Here is an 18,518-nt window from a genome sequence, read left to right as displayed (position 1 = left end):
ACATATAAAGCATGCCTTGTAAGGTAAGATCACGATTGTATGAAAATGAGGAAGGAGGAAGGAGGCATGCTCCGCCAAGGTATAGAACTACTCTAAGTAGTTTATAGCATGGTGCTAAAATATGGTTCTAAATGAGATCTTCAAATATTAATCTTTGTTCACAATGAAAACCATACTACAGGATTAAATGATACTACAGAAAGGATCTCCATTACTCTCACTATACCAGGGGTGGCCAACCTGCGGCTCCAAAGCCATATGCAGCTCTTCTGAACTTAATATGCAGCTCCTGGTAGAGGCACTGAGTCTGGGGCTGGAGCTACAGGCACCAACTTTCCATTGTGCCGGGGGGGTGCTCACTGCTCAACCCCTGGCTCTGCCTCAGGCCCTGCTCTCACTCCACCCCTTCCCAAGCCCTCCCCTGAGCCTGCCATGCCCTTGCTTCTCCTCCCCAGAGCCTCCTGCATGCCACAAAACAGCTGATCGGGAAGTGTTGGGAGAGAGGGAGAAGCACTGACTGGCAGGGCTGTCGGTGGGTGGGAGGCACTGGGAGCGGGGTGGGGAGCTGATGGGGGGCTGCTGACATTACTGTGGCTCTTTGGCAATGTACATTGGTAAATTCTGGCTCCTTCTCAGGCTCAGGTTGGCCACCCCTGCACTATACCTACAGCATCCAGCAGTATTAACACATTGTTTTCCTGCCAGATAGCTCTTTGACACTAGGAACAAGAGTCTCTGGATGTTGTGGTAAAATCTTACAATTGCTGGTGATGAGGCTTTACATCACATATGGCTAAGATTTGTTCATCCCTTCAGGGATTTTACAAACTAAACAACTGGAATTCCAGGATCACAGTAAGATTTATGAAAAAATTATCAAGGATGTCAGGAAGAACAACATATAAAGTGTATGAAGTCACATTCCCTCATCTTAAATCCCATTTGTAAGACTAACATGCTGTTAAAATAGAACTATAAAAATTATAATCAGCCAATTGAAAAATTGCAAGAGTAAGACCAAAAATATTCATTGAAACCTCAAGCCCCTCCATGACAGGTTGTAACTTCCTGCATCTATCTAATGCATACAGAACTCTAAAAGGCTGAAGTTACAGTAATTCAATATGGAAGGGAGGCAAAAGCAGAAAAGTACAGTAATAAATATACAACACACTATGACCTTTCTGGAGCATATTGCTTTTCATAATGAAAAACTCAGCTCCTTTCTGGTGTTACCCAAGCAATATTTTCCCAAGGTGGTGTAAAAAAAAAAAAAAACCAATGTACAAAATAATTAGGGTTGTCAATCAATCACAGTTAACTCACACAATTAACTAAAAAAAATTAATCACGATTAATTGCACCATTAAACATAGAATACCAATTGAAAGTTCTTAAATATTTTTGGATGTCCTTCTACATTTTCAAATATCAATTGCAAGACAGAATACAAAGTGTACAGTGCTCACTTTATATGATTATTTTTTATTACAAATATCTGCAGTGTAAAGATCTTCACCTCATACAATACTGTAATGCCATCTCTTTAGCATCAAAGTGCAACTTACAAACGTAGTCTGTTACATAACTGCACTCAAAAACAAAGCAATGTAAAACTTTAGAGCCTACAAGTCCACTCAGTCCCACTTCTTGTCCAGCCAACTGCTAAGAGAAACAAGTTTGTTTACATTTATGGGAGATGCTGCCCACTTCTTAATTACAATGTCACCTGAAAGTGAGAACAGGCGTTCACATGACGCTCTTGTAGCTGGTGTCGCAAGATATGTACGTGCCAGATGTGCTAAAGATCCATATGCCTCTTCATGCTTCGGCCATCATTTCAGAGGATGTGTCCATGCTGATAACGCTTGTTAAAAAAAATGATGCGTTAATTAAATTTGTGACTGAACTACTTGGGGGAGAATTGTATGGCTCCTGCTCTGTTTTACCCGCATTCTGCTATATATTTTATGTTATAGCAGTCTTGATGACCAGCACATTGTTCATTTTAAGAACACTTTTGCTGCAAATTTGACAAAATGCAAAGATACCAATGTGAAATTTCTAAAGAGAGCTACAGCACACGACCCAAGATTTAAGAAATCTTCCAAAATCTGAGAGGGACGAGGTGTGGAGCATGCTTTCAGAAGTCTTAAAAGAGCAACACTCTGATATGGAAACTACAGAACCCGAACGACCAAAAAATAAAATCAACCTTCTGCTGTTGGCATCTGACTCAGATGATGAAAATGAACATGCATTGGTCCGCACTGCTTTGGATCGTTATTGAGCAGAACCCATCATCAGATGCATGGACGCATGTCCTCTGGAATGGTGGTTGAAGCATTATGGGACATATGAACCTTTAGCACATCTGGCACATAAATATTCTATTATTGTTTAACAGCACGATTAATCGTACAATTACTTTTTTTAATCACGCAATTAATCGTGATTAATTTTTTTAAATCGACAGCCCTAAAAATAATAAGTAGGTGCCAATTAGGTGTCCCTGTAATACACAGGTGATGTAGCGTCCTTACCTGAGGAAAACCTTATTTTATGTATTTATTCCCTGAGAAGAACAGTTCATAATTGTTCGTTTTGAACAAATGCTTTCATTCACTGGTCCAATTTGCAAATAAAAAGTTTCAGGTAACCTTATTTTATTGTTAAAAATAATTTGTTATCCAAGTGATTTCAACATACTGCAACTGCAAGGAAAAAAAACAAAAACTAGAATTGATCCAGTGTGCTAGTTCCCTCTCTTCTAAGTCAGTCACCTTAAGCAGTTCACATGTAACACCACCTAGTTCATGGTTCTGATTTGCTAATACTATGCTTCTCACTTCAGTGGCAAAAGTATGATATACAGCTTCAAAAGTCAGATACCATTTACTGCATAATGGTCTCACACAACACCTGTCAGTTTTCTTACTAATAAAACCACTGAAAGCCTTTTAATATATCAGTTCAAAAAACAGTTTCAGCACTTCAGAGTTATTAAAAATTCTGTTTTGACATCTAAGAATAGAAAAAACATCTTTCTTGCAAAGGTTTCAGAGTAGCAGCCGTGTTAGTCTGCATTCGCAAAAAGAAAAGGAGTACTTGTGGCACCTTGGAGACTAACAAAATTTATTTGAGCATAAGCTTTCTGAGCTACAGCTCACTTCATCAGATGCTTTCAGTGGAAAATACAGTGGGGAGATTTATATACACAGAGAACATGAAACAATGGGAATGCATCCGATGAAGTGAGCTGTAGCTCACAAAAGCTTATGCTCAAATAAATTTGTTAGTCTCTAAGGTGCCACAAGTACTCCTTTTCTTTCTTGCACAGAGGCTTTCTGATTTATTATAGATTAACTCCTATCATTTTGTTTTAAGGTCTCAGAAATTAGTTGTATTTGATGTTTAGAACCTGTGGTCTTGTTTATAAACGGACCCAGCAGCTTATGAAAATTCCAAGATGTCATGAAAGTACATCAGTGTCAATATATTCTGGAGTGTGGATAACAACATAATAGCCTCTAAACCTTTTTTTTTTTTTTTTTGGCAGTTTGGTCCACAAACTTAAAAACAACAAAATAAACAAATGAAAATACCCAATTTATCTGTGTAAGTGGCAGTGTAGGTGGTTTAAGGCCAAGACTGTTCAAGTGTCACTAACAATTTCTACTTATCCAAATGCCCAGCTTAAGAAACCTGAGACAGAGGCACTCACCTCCTGAGTGCCTGCTACTGGCTGGGCGTGGTACTGCAATTGCTTTCCTGCTCCTTGCACTCTGCAAGTTGCCAACCTTGCTAGGCGGATCTTCAGTGGCTCAGCCCTTCAGTCAAATCACACAGTGAACAATGGACCACTTCCAGGGTAGCAAATAGTTCAACAGTGTATCAGCCCTCACCAGGGTCTTTAGCCTCACCTCTGGGTCCTTTACATCCAGCTCTGTGCTCTGGCTTTTAAAGCAGCTTTGTCCCCTTCTCAGGGCTTAGGCCACTTTGCCAGTGGGGGAACCTAGGCCCACCCACTACTCTAGATTCTAAGCCTATAAACAGCAGCTACATGCCACTCCCTTTAATTAGTTGAAGCTGCAGTCCCTTGGCCTCTTCCCACTTGTTCCCTTTACCTTTGGGTTAGGGCTCTCAGTCCTCTCACTCCCAGGTTTAGCAAATGGAATCAGTCAAGCTCCTTTGGTCCGAGCGGAGCCCCTTCCTTACCTCTCTTGTTCCAGCCAGGAACAAACCTGCTAAGGCCCTGCAGCCCGTTTTATCTAAACCTGCTGGACTCTAGTTGACTGCTTCCTCAAGGCCTCTGTCCTCCACTGCTCTTTTCTGGGGCAGGGTTTAGTAGCACCACAGGGCTTCCAGAAGATGGCCCCAACAGCCTGGTACACCCAGTCACAACACCACAAAAGGGCTTGGTTTTCAGAAAGCACCAAGCATCCATATTTCGAAAACCAGTCCCCCTTACAGTGCCTCAAGTAGGTCACACAAAAATCACTAGTCACTTTTGAAAATCTGGGCCTCAAATTTGTTTGGACTAAGGTGGGACACACTCACCTGTACCTAAATGATCTTCAGTATAGGGGCAAATAGGTACCTATATGGATATATGTGGGAATGACTGTTTCTATTTCCATCTGAACTGTGCCGTAAGCAAAAGGTGCTCCGAGATCCGGTCTGGAATTTCTTCTCACTGACAGATATGCTCGATGCTATTCAAAGATCATCTCTGTTGTGGTCAGCTGTTTGAAGCCAGAACATTTTTAAAAGCTTCCTTTACTGAAGAAAACTATTTCTAAGATGTTATGATCCTTGAATCAACCTATCCAAAAGTGAGGAAATAAGCTGATGAATGGTTTCTAACCATACTTAACAAAAGGCCTTGGACACGGAAACGGAACCTCTGAGCAGCAGCATTTTACTCCAAAAGTGAGTATGCTCAGGAGGCCCTAAACCTTGCCATTAATACTGTCATGCTTCGGTATCCAATTCATTTCATGCCTTCTCGGAATACACCATAATCAGGAAGTAGCAAGTTCCATCAGCTCTCAACTGACATCTGTGGAACAACTAGAGCCAACAGCATACAAGGAATAAACATGCTGTGCTTGGAAGCAGACACAAGTCCATATATTGCATTGGCGACAGAGAAAAATAGTTAAGATCAAGCTTACAGTAACGAGTACTCACACGTAGTACTCTAAGTCTCAGCCTAAAGCAATTCCAGTTTTTCCCAAGTTCACAGAAGGGAGAATTTTGAAGAGAAGAGCAGCACTTGGGATCACAAAGGGCTGTTTTCCCAGGCCCAGGAGAGCATATCTAATCCTATATCAATAACTTGACTTACAGATCTTTAGGGACACCTACCACCTGCTGGAGACAAAACTAGTGGAAAGCCCTGTCCAGGAAAGCCCACTCTGAGAACAAATATCAACATTCACATGATAGCAGAAAGACACGATGGTGATGTGATAAAATACATTTTCTTTCCAGTGAATGACTGACTATCTGCCAAAAGTTTAGGACTCCAAATGCCACTCTCCCAACATCTTTAAAGGTGTTCCATGATTTTCAGAGATAGCAGTGGAATTTGCTATGCCATACAACCATAAAATTGCCACTTAGGCATATTTAAGCTGCCCTTCGTTTAATACAAGTCACATTTGATTTTAATCCACTCCAGAAGCTTTATCTTCAAGAGATTTTATTCACTAGGTATACTAAGTTATTACTATTGGCATTAAGATGTTGTACAATATGGTAGTAACCTTTATTTTATTTCTAGGAAACTCAAATTTTCTTCCCAGGGCGTTCAAGCTTCATTTTCCCCCGTGTATTTAGCTTTGCAGATGGGACTTGTTTTACAGTGCTATTCATTAATATAATGTTAAAGACAAGTAATTACAAAAAACAATTTTAACAGGTTTTTTATATGCAATGGTATGTCTGTGTAAAGAATAATATAGCTTTTATGGGTAAAGACAAATGAGGAAGGTCATAAATAAGACGTTTTCAAGGATTTGGGATAGGGTTATTGTCAGACAAATTTGCTTTTTATTAAAAATGCTCTTACCCTTGACTAAGCCATTCAGCTGGTTGACGGGACAGTTTTAATTCCTGTGTAACAAGCCTCACTAGAGCCCGCCTAGGGTTACAAACACAACTGTGTTAAGGGCCCCAGAAACAAAATGGTTGGACCTTGGCCCAGTTACAGTATGTCTAAGGATAACATGGGGAAACTATTCCATGGTATCTGTGAAATCAAGTCAACTAGTAGTCCAGTCATGTGTGGAGCATTCAAAATTCATACTTTTGTCTATCCTATTTTCCCTTCTAGTATAACCAGCAAAAATTATGAAAGTGTTTGCTTTTACAAATCACAATGCAGCAAAAAAAGACAAGCATCCATTTTTCCACCTTTTGACGTCCAGATTTAAGCTTCTGCACACTTGAAAAATCAATGCCCAAATACACAGCTATAAGTATTAAATTGTGATTTGCAGAACAAGAAATCCCATATATGAAACAGAGGTGCCACTTTAGCCAGAACTCTTGACTACAGCATTGAGTAGAGATGGAAGCTGTGTTTTTATTTTGGAAATATCATCTGGTGCAGAAGATGTATACTAAAGTAGCTTTTAGAAGTCAATTTTTAAAAAGAAAAGATGGACTAAGATTTCTTATACTGAAATAGAATGCAAGTGGAATTTAACAGTATTGGGGGAGGGAAAGAGATGACAGCCGGAAGTTGTTTGTGGAATATCTTAAGTGCAAGAATTAAAGCAACTCAAGGTAGACCATTTTTGCACTTAGTTTTGTTGCTACTTGGTTTTGGTAGCAGTCATTTAAACCTCTTCAAACTCCAATAGACATATCCCTCTCTTCAGTTTTGTCAACCAAATTAAGCATTTGCTATGGGAACAAACTTGTTTACTCAAAACACAGATGTTTATGTCCCTTCAAGTTAAAGGAAAATTCATCCTCCTTTTTTTATATTTTCTTTTACTTTAGAGAGCTGCAAAGTGATCAGTTCTTCATGCCCTGAAGAGTATACACTTTTCTATCCTTTACAAATCAGAGAATATTGAATTTTTTACTGTTTACTTAACATGAAACGAAACAAAACAGAATATATTAATTTTAATAAAAGTGTAAATTGTGCAAACAGCTAAAAAGAGGATAAGACACACCAAAAAGGCACCTAAAGTTTGCAACGGTAGACTTTGCACTCCATGGTCACAAATTCACAGACAGCACCATAGGAGATAGCAGCAGACTGCACTGTCATTCATTACTTGAGATATCTATACAAGTTTCAGTTTACAGCTCAGTATCTAAAGTTCATGTCAATGCTAGATACTGAATGGCATTCTGAAGCCAGCGTACACCCCCAACAAAGTAACCATACCTATACCCTGGTGTCAGAGTAGCTGCCTGGTGGGTGACAGACAAGAGTAAGGTTTCAGAGTAGCAGCCGGGTTAATCTGTATCCGCAAAAAGAAAAGGAGTACTTGTGGCACCTTAGAGACTAACAAATTTATTTAAGCATAAGCTTTCGTGAGCTATAGCTCAGATGTTCCATTTCCTTCCTTGCTATCAGCCCAAGAAGAAAATAAGTGACAAAATGGTTTTCTGGTTTTGCAGCATCCTTGTTCACAAGATCTCCCTCTGAAATATGAATTCCCTCCCCTGTGAATTACACCAATAGGCATGCAAAAGGGAGTGATTCTAAATTGTCAAAGGCTTGTCTACACACGGAATTCTTTCTGATTAACTATTCCAGAATAAGAGTGCCCACACATGGAGTTAACTGGGATAGCGCCAAGCAAAGACATACGCAAGTGCTTTGTTAAGACAGAACCAAGTACTATAGGATAGAAATACACAATTGATCTTACAAGACCTTTCACTCACCCTGCCAGATGTAGGAGACAGTTTGTTCAGTGACAGTGACAAAGCCAACCTAGAAAGAAACATTACTACAGTATCCATACAGCTTTGGGTAAATTAAGCTTTTTGGGGGGAGGGAAAAGAGTGCATTACCCATGCATGTATATCTTGGTATGAGACAGAGAAGCATTTTACTTTAATATTACAATCCTTTAGTACATTACTGCTTATTCACTTCTCAGTGTTTCCACTGCATGAATGTGGAGCCCCCAGTAGGCAAAACATTCCCAAGGGACAACCTCACCCTAAGCTTAAAAATAAATAAGTTTGACTACTTTTGTCACAAGGAACCCCTAAGATTACTATAATTAGTCACTTGCCAGCACCCTCTCGTGTTAGTTTCTGTTTCATCTGTATAGTCAATTTCCCTTGGGTTTTTTCACACAACAGGGGAGAGGGGGAAAAAAAGATTTTCCTTAAAACGTATAAAAATTGGCAAGAAGATTCAGGGGCTGAAGAGGTGTTAGTACCAGTAACCACTTTTAAACTTCTTTATTAAAACTGACTGTATTTCCATCCCACCATCAACCTCAGCCTGGACCAGTACACACAAGAGATCCACTTCCTGGACACTACGGTGCTAATAAGCGATGGTCACATAAACACCACCCTATATCGGAAACCTACTGACCGCTATTCCTACCTACATGCCTCTAGCTTTCATCCAGATCATACCACACGATCCATTGTCTACAGCCAAGCGCTACGATATAACCGCATTTGCTCCAACCCCTCAGACAGAGACAAACACCTACAAGATCTCTATCATGCATTCTTACAACTACAATACCCACCTGCTGAAGTGAAGAAACAGATTGACAGAGCCAGAAGAGTACCCAGAAGTCACCTACTACAGGACAGGCCCAACAAAGAAAATAACAGAACGCCACTAGCCATCACCTTCAGCCCCCAACTAAAACCTCTCCAACGCATCATCAAGGATCTACAACCTATCCTGAAGGACGACCCATCACTCTCACAGATCTTGGGAGACAGACCAGTCCTTGCTTACAGACAGCCCCCCAATCTGAAGCAAATACTCACCAGCAACCACACACCACACAACAGAACCACTAACCCAGGAACCTATCCTTGCAACAAAGCCCGTTGCCAACTCTGTCCACATATCTATTCAGGGGACACCATCATAGGGCCTAATCACATCAGCCACACTATCAGAGGCTCGTTCACCTGCGCATCTACCAATGTGATATATGCCATCATGTGCCAGCAATGCTCCTCTGCCATGTACATGGGTCAAACTGGACAGTCTCTACGTAAAAGAATAAATGAACACAAATCAGACGTCAAGAATTATAACATTCAAAAAGCAGTCGGAGAACACTTCAATCTCTCCGGTCACTTGATTACAGACCTGAGGGCGGCTATCCTTCAACAAAAAAACTACAAAAACAGACTCCAACTAGAGACTGCTGAATTGGAATTAATTTGCGAACTGGATACAATTAACTTAGGCTTGAATAGAGACTGGGAATGGATGAGTCATTACACAAAGTAAAACTATTTCCCCATGTTATTTCTCCCCCCACCCCACCCCCCACTGTTCCTCAGATGTTCTTGTTAACTGCTGGAAATAGCCTACCTTGCTTGTCACCATGAAAGGTTTTCCTCCTCCCCCCGCTGCTGGTGATGGCTTATCTTAAGTGATCACTCTCCTTACAGTTTTCAGAGTAGCAGCCGTGTTAGTCTGTATTCGCAAAAAGAAAAGGAGTACTTGTGGCACCTTAGAGACTAACAAATTTATTAGAGCATAAGCTTTCGTGAGCTACAGCTCACTTCATCGGATGCATTTGGTGGGTTTTTTTCCACCAAATGCATCCGATGAAGTGAGCTGTAGCTCACGAAAGCTTATGCTCTAATAAATTTGTTAGTCTCTAAGGTGCCACAAGTACTCCTTTTCTTTTCTCCTTACAGTGTGTATGATAAAACCCATTGTTTCATGTTCTTTGTGTGTGTATATAAATCTCCCCACTGTATTTTCCACCGAATGCATCCGATGAAGTGAGCTGTAACTCACGAAGCTTATGCTCAAATACATTTGTTAGTCTCCAAGGTGCCACAAGTACTCCTTTTCTTTTTACGAATACAGACTAACACGGCTGCTACTCTGAAACCTGTATTTTAAGTTGTCAGTATCCCTTTAATCAAAGGTTATCCAGACAGAGTCATTCCAAAAAAGATAAATGCAAGACCTATTAGAAGTCTTAAATCTCTATTTGTTATCTATTCGCCCCTGCATTATGATACAGTCTTTAATTACAAAAAGAAAAGGAGTACTTGTGGCACCTTAGAGACTAACAAATTTATTAGAGCATATGAATCATAGAATCATAGAATATCAGGGTTGGAAGGGACCCCAGAAGGTCATCAAGTCCAACCCCCTGCTCAAAGCAGGACCAAGTCCCAGTTAAATCATCCCAGCCAGGGCTTTGTCAAGCCTGACCTTAAAAACCTCTAAGGAAGGAGATTCTACCACCTCCCTAGGTAACGCATTCCAGTGTTTCACCACCCTCTTAGTGAAAAAGTTTTTCCTAATATCCAATCTAAACCTCCCCCATTGCAACTTGATATGCATCCGATGAAGTGAGCTGTAGCTCACGAAAGCTTATGCTCTAATAAATTTGTTAGTCTCTAAGGTGCCACAAGTACTCCTTTTCTTTTTGCGAATACAGACTAACACGGCTGCTACTCTGAAACCAGTCTTTAATTACAGGCTCACATACCCTACCCCCCCCCCTTTTTTTTTTTAAACAGAACCCATGCTGGACAGTGCTCACTTAGTGAGCAAGTAATCAATATTTTCTTTTTCGACATGTGGACCCATGCCTTATTTACTGCTATGAAGACCGAATTAATTTTCTCATACAGTATCAATGCTTCATAGTTTTCATAGCAACCCTGAGAGATGCAGAAGTATTATTACCCCCACTTTACAGAGGGGTTCAAAGAAGGGAGACAAGAACTATTAGATTGGCAGATTCTCTGATGGCAGTGGGCAGTTACGGGATAGAGGATACTGGAACAGATGGATTATGTGTCTGGTCCAGTCTAGCTATTCTCTTGTTCCTAAGCACATATTAAAGTTTGCACAGTGTAAGTTTAAATTAGACTTACTATTGGAAACAGAACCAGGGGGAGGGGCGGGAAACCCAAATGAACTATGTACCCTTACCAATGTTTTAAATAAAATATGGGATATTAGAATTGGTCCTTTGAAAATGTAACTATCAGGAAACAAACCTAAAACAAAAACTCTTACTGACTTTGTAATGACTGTTACCAAGGATGTACATGGATCCAGACACTCACAGGCAGGAGTCTCAGTCAGATGTATTATTATTTGGAAAGATCACGATTCTAAAGAGAGCAAAAAAGTGCCAGAATATAAGAAAATAATCAGACTAACCCCTAGGTTGTTGAGAAATGTCAATTTCCACTGTTTGTCTCAAAGGTGATTTCAGGTTTTAGCCCAGAGATGATTGGGGACAGTGGCAGGACAGGACACCAGCATGGTCCTGATTCAGTAACATACTGTTGTGGTCTCTACCCTCTCTCAACACTACTCCCTCACTAACTGCTAAAAACAGTGTCCAGGCACTGAGACCAAGTTGTTTCCCACTCATCTATTACACTTTCATTACTGTAGCTCACGAAAGCTTATGCTCTAATAAATTTGTTAGTCTCTAAGGTGCCACGGGTACTCCTTTTCTTTTTACACTTTCAGAGTGAAAGTAACAGCCACTCACACCTGTGTCATTCCATGTCCTCCAACCTCGCTGCCATCATCACCCAGCCCTTTCAATGTTTAACATTATTCATATGTACACATTTCCATGTTGTTAGCATAATACACTGCATTTTACCCAATATCCATAATATTAAGGTCCCAAATACCAGAGCCATACCATACAGTTTTCCAAATGCTCCTGTTTTTACTATGTCAACGTGTAACACAATTCTCAAAAAAAAAATCACAACTCCTCATGTCTGATTTTGAGCCAAAACAAGGAAATGTATTTAAATATTCCGGCATTAAACATTAGCATAAAATAGATTTGGTAAGTGGATGCAAGCCCCTTTCACTTCTAGGTCACTTGTTCAATCCTAGTTAAAAAATGATAGATTTCTGGGCACTATCAGCCATTTCAGTATTTATAAGATCTGCTGGTAATCAGTACAGTTCCCAGTGGGTTTGGGGTGAGGGTGCCGCCTATCTGTGACGTTATCTGATTAAAATATGACCAGAGAGATCATTGTTGCAACCACTGTTATACATTTGCAACAAATCTTGTACAAAATGTAGCATGTAAAAGGTCTATGAAAAGGTTATGATTGGCTGGTTATGATTATACTATCTGTATGCATATATAATTTTTGGTATTCAAAGTTATGAATATTGGCTCTATGCCTGGATTTCAAATGTTTGCTCCTGGAGTAACGCCCACAAGGTAGTTAGCCAGCACATCTTCAAGGGACTATTCAAATCAAGTGGCTCATTAAGACATTAAGGAACACTTAACAGACAATGGATCATGGGAGATGCCCATCTACAATGAATGGACTGTCCTGCAAACATGCTATTTGAAGTATAGGTAATAGCTTATATTGTGTTCAAATCTTCATGCACGGACATGTGACTTGCCCATGTGACTCCAAACACTATCTTGTCACCTTTCAGAGTAGCAGCCATGTTAGTCTGTATTCGCAAAAAGAAAAGGAGTACTTGTGGCACCTTAGAGACTAACAAATTTATTAGAGCATAAGCTTTCGTGAGTTACAGCTCACTTCATCCATTCATTCTTTTACATAGACTGTCCAGTTTGGCCAATGTACATGGCAGGGGGCATTGCTGGCACATGATGGCATATCATGTGATATATATGATATATATAGTAGAAGTCACTTACTACAGGACAGGCCCAACAAAGAAAATAACAGAACGCCACTAGCCATCACCTTCAGCCCCCAACTAAAACCTCGCCAACGCATCATCAAGGATCTACAACCTATCCTGAAGGACAACCCATCGCTCTCACAGATCTTGGGAGACAGGCCAGTCCTTGCTTACAGACAGCCCCCCAATCTGAAGCAAATACTCACCAGCAACCACACACCACACAACAGAACCACTAACCAGGAACCTATCCCTGCAACAAAGCCCGTTGCCAACTCTGTCCACATATCTATTCAGGGGATACCATCATAGGGCCTAATCACATCAGCCACACTATCAGAGGCTCGTTCACCTGCGCATCTACCAATGTGATATATGCCATCATGTGCCAGCAATGCCCCTCTGCCATGTACATTGGCCAAACTGGACAGTCTCTACGTAAAAGAATGAACGGACACAAATCAGACGTCAAGAATTATAACATTCAAAAACCAGTTGGCGAACACTTCAGTCTCTCTGGTCACTTGATTACAGACCTAAGAGTGGCTATCCTTCAACAAAAAAAGCTTCAAAACCAGACTCCAACAAGAGACTGCTGAATTGGAATTAATTTGCAAACTGGATACAATTAACTTAGGCTTGAATAGAGACTGGGAATGGATGAGTCATTACACAAAGTAAAACTATTTCCCCATGGTATTTCTCCCCCCCCACCCCACCCCCCACTGTTCCTCTGATATTCTTCTTAACTGCTGGAAATAGCCTACCTTGCTTGTCACCATGAAAGGTTTTCCTCCTTTCCCCCTCCTGCTGCTGGTGATGGCTTATCTTAAGTGATCACTCTCCTTACAGTGTGTATGATAAACCCATTGTTTCATGTTCTCTGTGTGTGTATATAAATCTCTCCTCTGTTTTTTCCACCAAACGCATCCGATGAAGTGAGCTGTAGCTCACGAAAGCTTATGCTCTAATAAATTTGTTAGTCTCTAAGGTGCCACAAGTACTCCTTTTCTTTTTATCTTGTCACCTGTAATTTTCCACTAGCTGAGCTAAGGGCTTTGTTTGAAACAATGGGTTCCCTCCACATGGCAGAGGATATAAAAGGCCCTGGAAAACCCTTCGTTTTCCCTCTTTTCTGCTCCAGCCTCTGGACTATGAACTTCTATTAATGGAAGCATTCTAACCAAGGAATTGAGGATCTTGCAATGATTTGGATAGTCCATCACTGCTACAAGCTTGAACCAAGAACTTTGCAATTATTGTACGTATTTGATTCCTTTAACTAATTTTAACTCTCAACTTACTTTCTTTTTATGAATAAACCTTTATATTTTAGATACCAAAGGATTGGTATCAGCGTGATTTTTGGGTAAGATCTAAGTTATATATTGACTTGGGTGTGTGGCTGGTCCTTTGGGATCAAAAGAACCTTTTATTTGGAGAGACTGGTTTTAAAGAACCACTCATCTCTAAGTCTAGTGTTTTTGGTGGTAATACAAGGACTGGAATGCCTAAAGAAACTGCTTTTATGTCTTTTTAGCCAGTGTGGTGAAGCAGAAGTTTACTTTTGTTGCTGGTTTGGTATATCCTATGGGGGATTAGCCATGAGTCTTGGGGCATATCTGTCCTATTTCTGAGCAGTTTGTCTTGAATTTGGCATCCTCAGTTGTGGCCCACTGAGGCACGGTTACACTACCACAACTGTCGGGAGGAAAAAATGTTCTTGGTGAAAGAGAGAAAAAGGACTGAGTCATCAATTTATGCTCTTTCTTCAATGACAATTTTAAGCCAAGATTTTAAAAAGTGACTGGTGATTTTGAATGACCAACTTGATATACCGTAAAAGGCCTTGATTTTCACAAAGCACCAATCCTCTAACATTCAGGCACTCAAAAATCACTAGTCACAAGACTTGGTTTCACCCTTCCAATCAGCCATTGAATGGAACAGAAGATGTATTCCCTTCCCTGAGCAAGGTCCCTAGATAGCAGCCTGGTAAGAATTTCAGCTGTGGGTGATAGGCTTCTGACTAAAGAGTTTTTTCCCCCCCCTGGGCCTTGTGGATGCCTTTGATACCTTATGTATCAGCCTCTCTGAGGAGCACGTGTCTAGAATATTTTTCTAGTACTTGGTGCCTACAAGGACTTGAAAATATACTAGACATTTAATTCATATCTTCACGTTGTCTCATCTCATTCGCTGGCTGCCTCAGTAGGGGCAAGGACTGAATCATCCTCTCATCCTTAGGCCTTGTCTATACAAGGAAAGTGCAATGTATTAAGCCATAATTAGAAAAATGTTAACTGATGTAACAGCTTTAAATATGATTTTGCCTTAGAGTGGACAAAGACAGTTGTTATATTTAAAAAACAAAACAAAAAAACAACAACAACATTAACTGGTCAAGGTTAATCCCAAGGCAAAAAAAAAAAAAAATCACATTTAATGTTGTGTACATATTCATGCATTCCCCACCCCACCCCCACTATAGACAATGCCCATAGAGATGGCTGTTCTACATTAGGGTTGAAGCACATGAATGAGGCAGATTGGAAGCTGTTCTGCAGGAAGAGGGAGTATTTCACTTCTCAGCACCATTAATCTGGCACTCCCTCATTCCCTCCTTCAAACACTACATTTATTTCATAATAAAAGATTGCCTTAATTTAACTTATTTTCCACCCAATGAAAATAAACCCTGCATTCTAGCTAAAAACATATATGCCAAATTAAAAATACACAAGTTAAAAATCACTAAACAGACTACTGAATAGATCAGGGATGGGCAAACTTTTTGGCCCGAGGGCCACATCTGGGAATAGAAATTGTATGGCAGGCCATGAATGCTCACAAAATTGGGGTTGGGGAGTGGGTGAGGGCTCCAGAGTGGAGCCAAAAATGAGGAGTTATGGGTGCGGGAGGGGGCTCTGGTCTGGGACAGGGGTGTGGGCTCTGGGGTGGGGCTGGAGATGTGGGGTTTGGGGTGCAGGCTCCAGGCGGCACTTACCTCAAGCAGCTCCTAGAAGCAGCGGCATGTCCCTTCTCTGGCTCCTACACAGAGGCACAGCCAGGTGGCTCTGCACACTGCCCCGTCCACAAGCACCGCCCCTCCAGCTCCCATTGGCTGCACCCTACACTCCCACGTTCATCCTTAAAATATGATTGTGTGGTACCTAATGCAAAGTTTGTCATGTCAGGTGTCTTCGGAAGGCTCATGATGTACTGAGCATTGTTATGGTAATGTTATAGTAATCGTCGTTATAGTAATGTTTAGGTTGTAATTTCATGTATATAGTTATGAGGCTGAAAATGTGTCCTCATGGCTTAAAGCAAGCCCAGGCAAAAACTCACTAAGAGCAGAGGGGCAGTTCACACCTCATGAGGGCACGTATGGGACAAACCCAGCCCAGCCTCACAGGAATAAAGGACACTGGCCTAAGTAACAACGGATCTGTTGGACTCTCGAGTGAGTGACCCCTCCCTTCCTTTGGTCAGTTTGGGACTGTGATGAGAAAATGTTCACCTGACACTGAAGGGGGGGAAAGAGGGGGGAAGCCAAGAGGGAAGAACGAACATGATAAAAGGGAGAAACGTTTGCCTTGCTCTTCCTCTCTCTTCCACCTCCATCTACAGACATTACCACCAAGCGACTGAAGCGCTGATCAAAGGGGAAAGCCTGGCTGAAGGGCAACCAGCCAGCCTGTGGTAAGAAGCATCTAAGTTTGTAAGGGCACTGAAAGTGTTACGCTCAGCTTAGAATGCATTTTGCTTTTATTTCATTTAACCAAATCTGACTTATTGTGCTTTGACTTATCACTTAAAATCAATCTTTGTCATTAATAAAATGTATTTGTTTATTCTACCTGAAGCAGTGCATTTGGTTTGAAGCGTGGCAGAAACTCGCTTTGTTAAAATTTGTTAAATTGACAAACTCATATAAGCTTGCAGCGTCCAGCCGGCATAACTGGACACTGGAAGATGGAGGTTCCCAGGGTTGTGTCTGGGACCAGAGATATTGGCTAGTGTCATTCAGCTGCACAATCCAAGGAGCAGCTTACATGCCAGAGGCTGTGCATGAACAGCTCGGGGGGGGAGAGGGGGTTCTCACAGGAGATCAGGATAAGGCTAGCTCTCAGAGTCGAGGATTGGAGTGACCTAGCAGATCACCAGTCCAGATAACACCAGAGGAAAACGTCACAGTAGGCCGTGGCGTGGCACACAACCCTGCTTCCAAGAGCCACATGGAGTGGCCCCAACCCTGCTCCCCAGCTGGAGCGGGGCCATGCGGCTGCTTCTAGGAGCTGCGTGGAGTGGCCCCTGACCCTGCTCCCCGGCTGGAGCACCAGAGCGGGGAAAGCCCCAGATCCTGCTCCCCAGTGTGAGCTCGAGGGCTGAATTAAAAACAGTTGGTGAGATAGATCCTGCCTGCAGGCCTACCCTTGGAATAAATACTGCATTTAGCTCAGCTTTAGCCACACTAATGACTGCTACTAAAATAGCAGTCTAAGAAGATCATAGTTCAACATCAAAGCTATTTGGTCAAGCTTTGCATAGAAAAGAGAAAGTACATTACAAAAACATGAAGGGTGCAAAGTAAGGCACTCGGGAAATTAGAAGTTATGATGGCTTGTGCAACTTTAATTCAGCCCCTTGTAAGTAAGCCTTTTTCTATCATCACGTGCTATTTTTAACATCCCAGATCCCTGCCTCATTCAGAGCACAAGATGGATGGTGCTCAGTGAATGAAACAGCTGGTTGGTATTTCTTCTCATATTTATTGTTAAGCGTATGGCCCCTACTTCATTTATCGTACACGTCCAAATCCTGCACGGAATAAGGATTTCTCATTTAATAAATCTTTCCAGAGTGATCATCAACGTATTAGCTGAGTGACTCTCACACATTAATGAATTTATCCTCACAACATCCCTGTTACACATATACAGAACTGAGGCACAGAGAAATGAAGTGACTAGCGCAAGATCACACAGGGAGATTGTGGCAGAGAGAGGAATAGAACTCAGACCTCCTGGGTTTCTGTTGCCACAAATCCTCTTACAGTAAGCTCCTGTCACATTCACCTTACACTGTGATTAAGACAATGATGCTCTGGACTTAAACCAATTCACCACACAACACTACTCAGGTGCAAACAGAAAGTGACAGTCCTGAAGGAGATAAAAAGCATATCATCACAGGCACAAGGGGACAAATAAAGATAGCACAAGAAGTCTTCACTTTGTCATTTCCTGCTCGAGTCTTTCACTTTGTGACGAGCATTTTTATAATGCATTTCTGTATTAAATAAATACCATGAACTTTTTTATATTCAATTAGTTCCTTGAGTCCTGCCTCCTTCCCAGACACCTTCACTAACCTGTAAGACACAGCATTGCCTATTAAACTTTCATAAGTTAGCATGCCACTAAAAGATTACAAAAGCCAGTGTGCATGCATAAAGTACATACTCTTATAGTTTTGATAAATCACTAGTTTTAACCAGAGGCACCAGAAGTCCCCTAAATCAGATGTGCCTAACTCTGCCAAATTTCAAGTTTCTACCATCTATTACCAATGTGCTTGAGCTGTTTAAAATAAAAAGTATTTTTTTCTTTCACCCATTTCTCCAGAACTGCTGAACAATTGACTC

At 41.1% G+C, this 18,518-nt stretch overlaps 1 protein-coding gene across 3 annotated transcripts in view; it reads right to left on the bottom strand.

Moving 5' to 3' along the window:
* PIAS1 (protein inhibitor of activated STAT 1) overlaps positions 1-18,518 on the bottom strand; it is a 104,883-nt gene that overhangs the window by 68,349 nt on the left and 18,016 nt on the right. The window contains exon 1 of one of the 3 annotated variants that reach the window (XM_038418737.2): positions 7,918-7,995. The exons of the other annotated variants lie outside the window; for them this stretch is intronic. Coding sequence (XP_038274665.2) covers positions 7,918-7,995 — 78 coding nt within the window. Of the gene's footprint in view, positions 1-7,917; positions 7,996-18,518 lie in introns of those variants that run through there. 3 annotated transcript variants of the gene reach the window in all.

This window comes from Dermochelys coriacea, chromosome 10 (assembly GCF_009764565.3).
Source record: "Dermochelys coriacea isolate rDerCor1 chromosome 10, rDerCor1.pri.v4, whole genome shotgun sequence".
In the NCBI taxonomy this organism is placed as follows: domain Eukaryota; kingdom Metazoa; phylum Chordata; order Testudines; family Dermochelyidae; genus Dermochelys; species Dermochelys coriacea.
The sequence above is the reverse complement of the archived record's forward strand: the minus strand, read 5'-3'. Positions and strand labels throughout refer to the sequence as shown.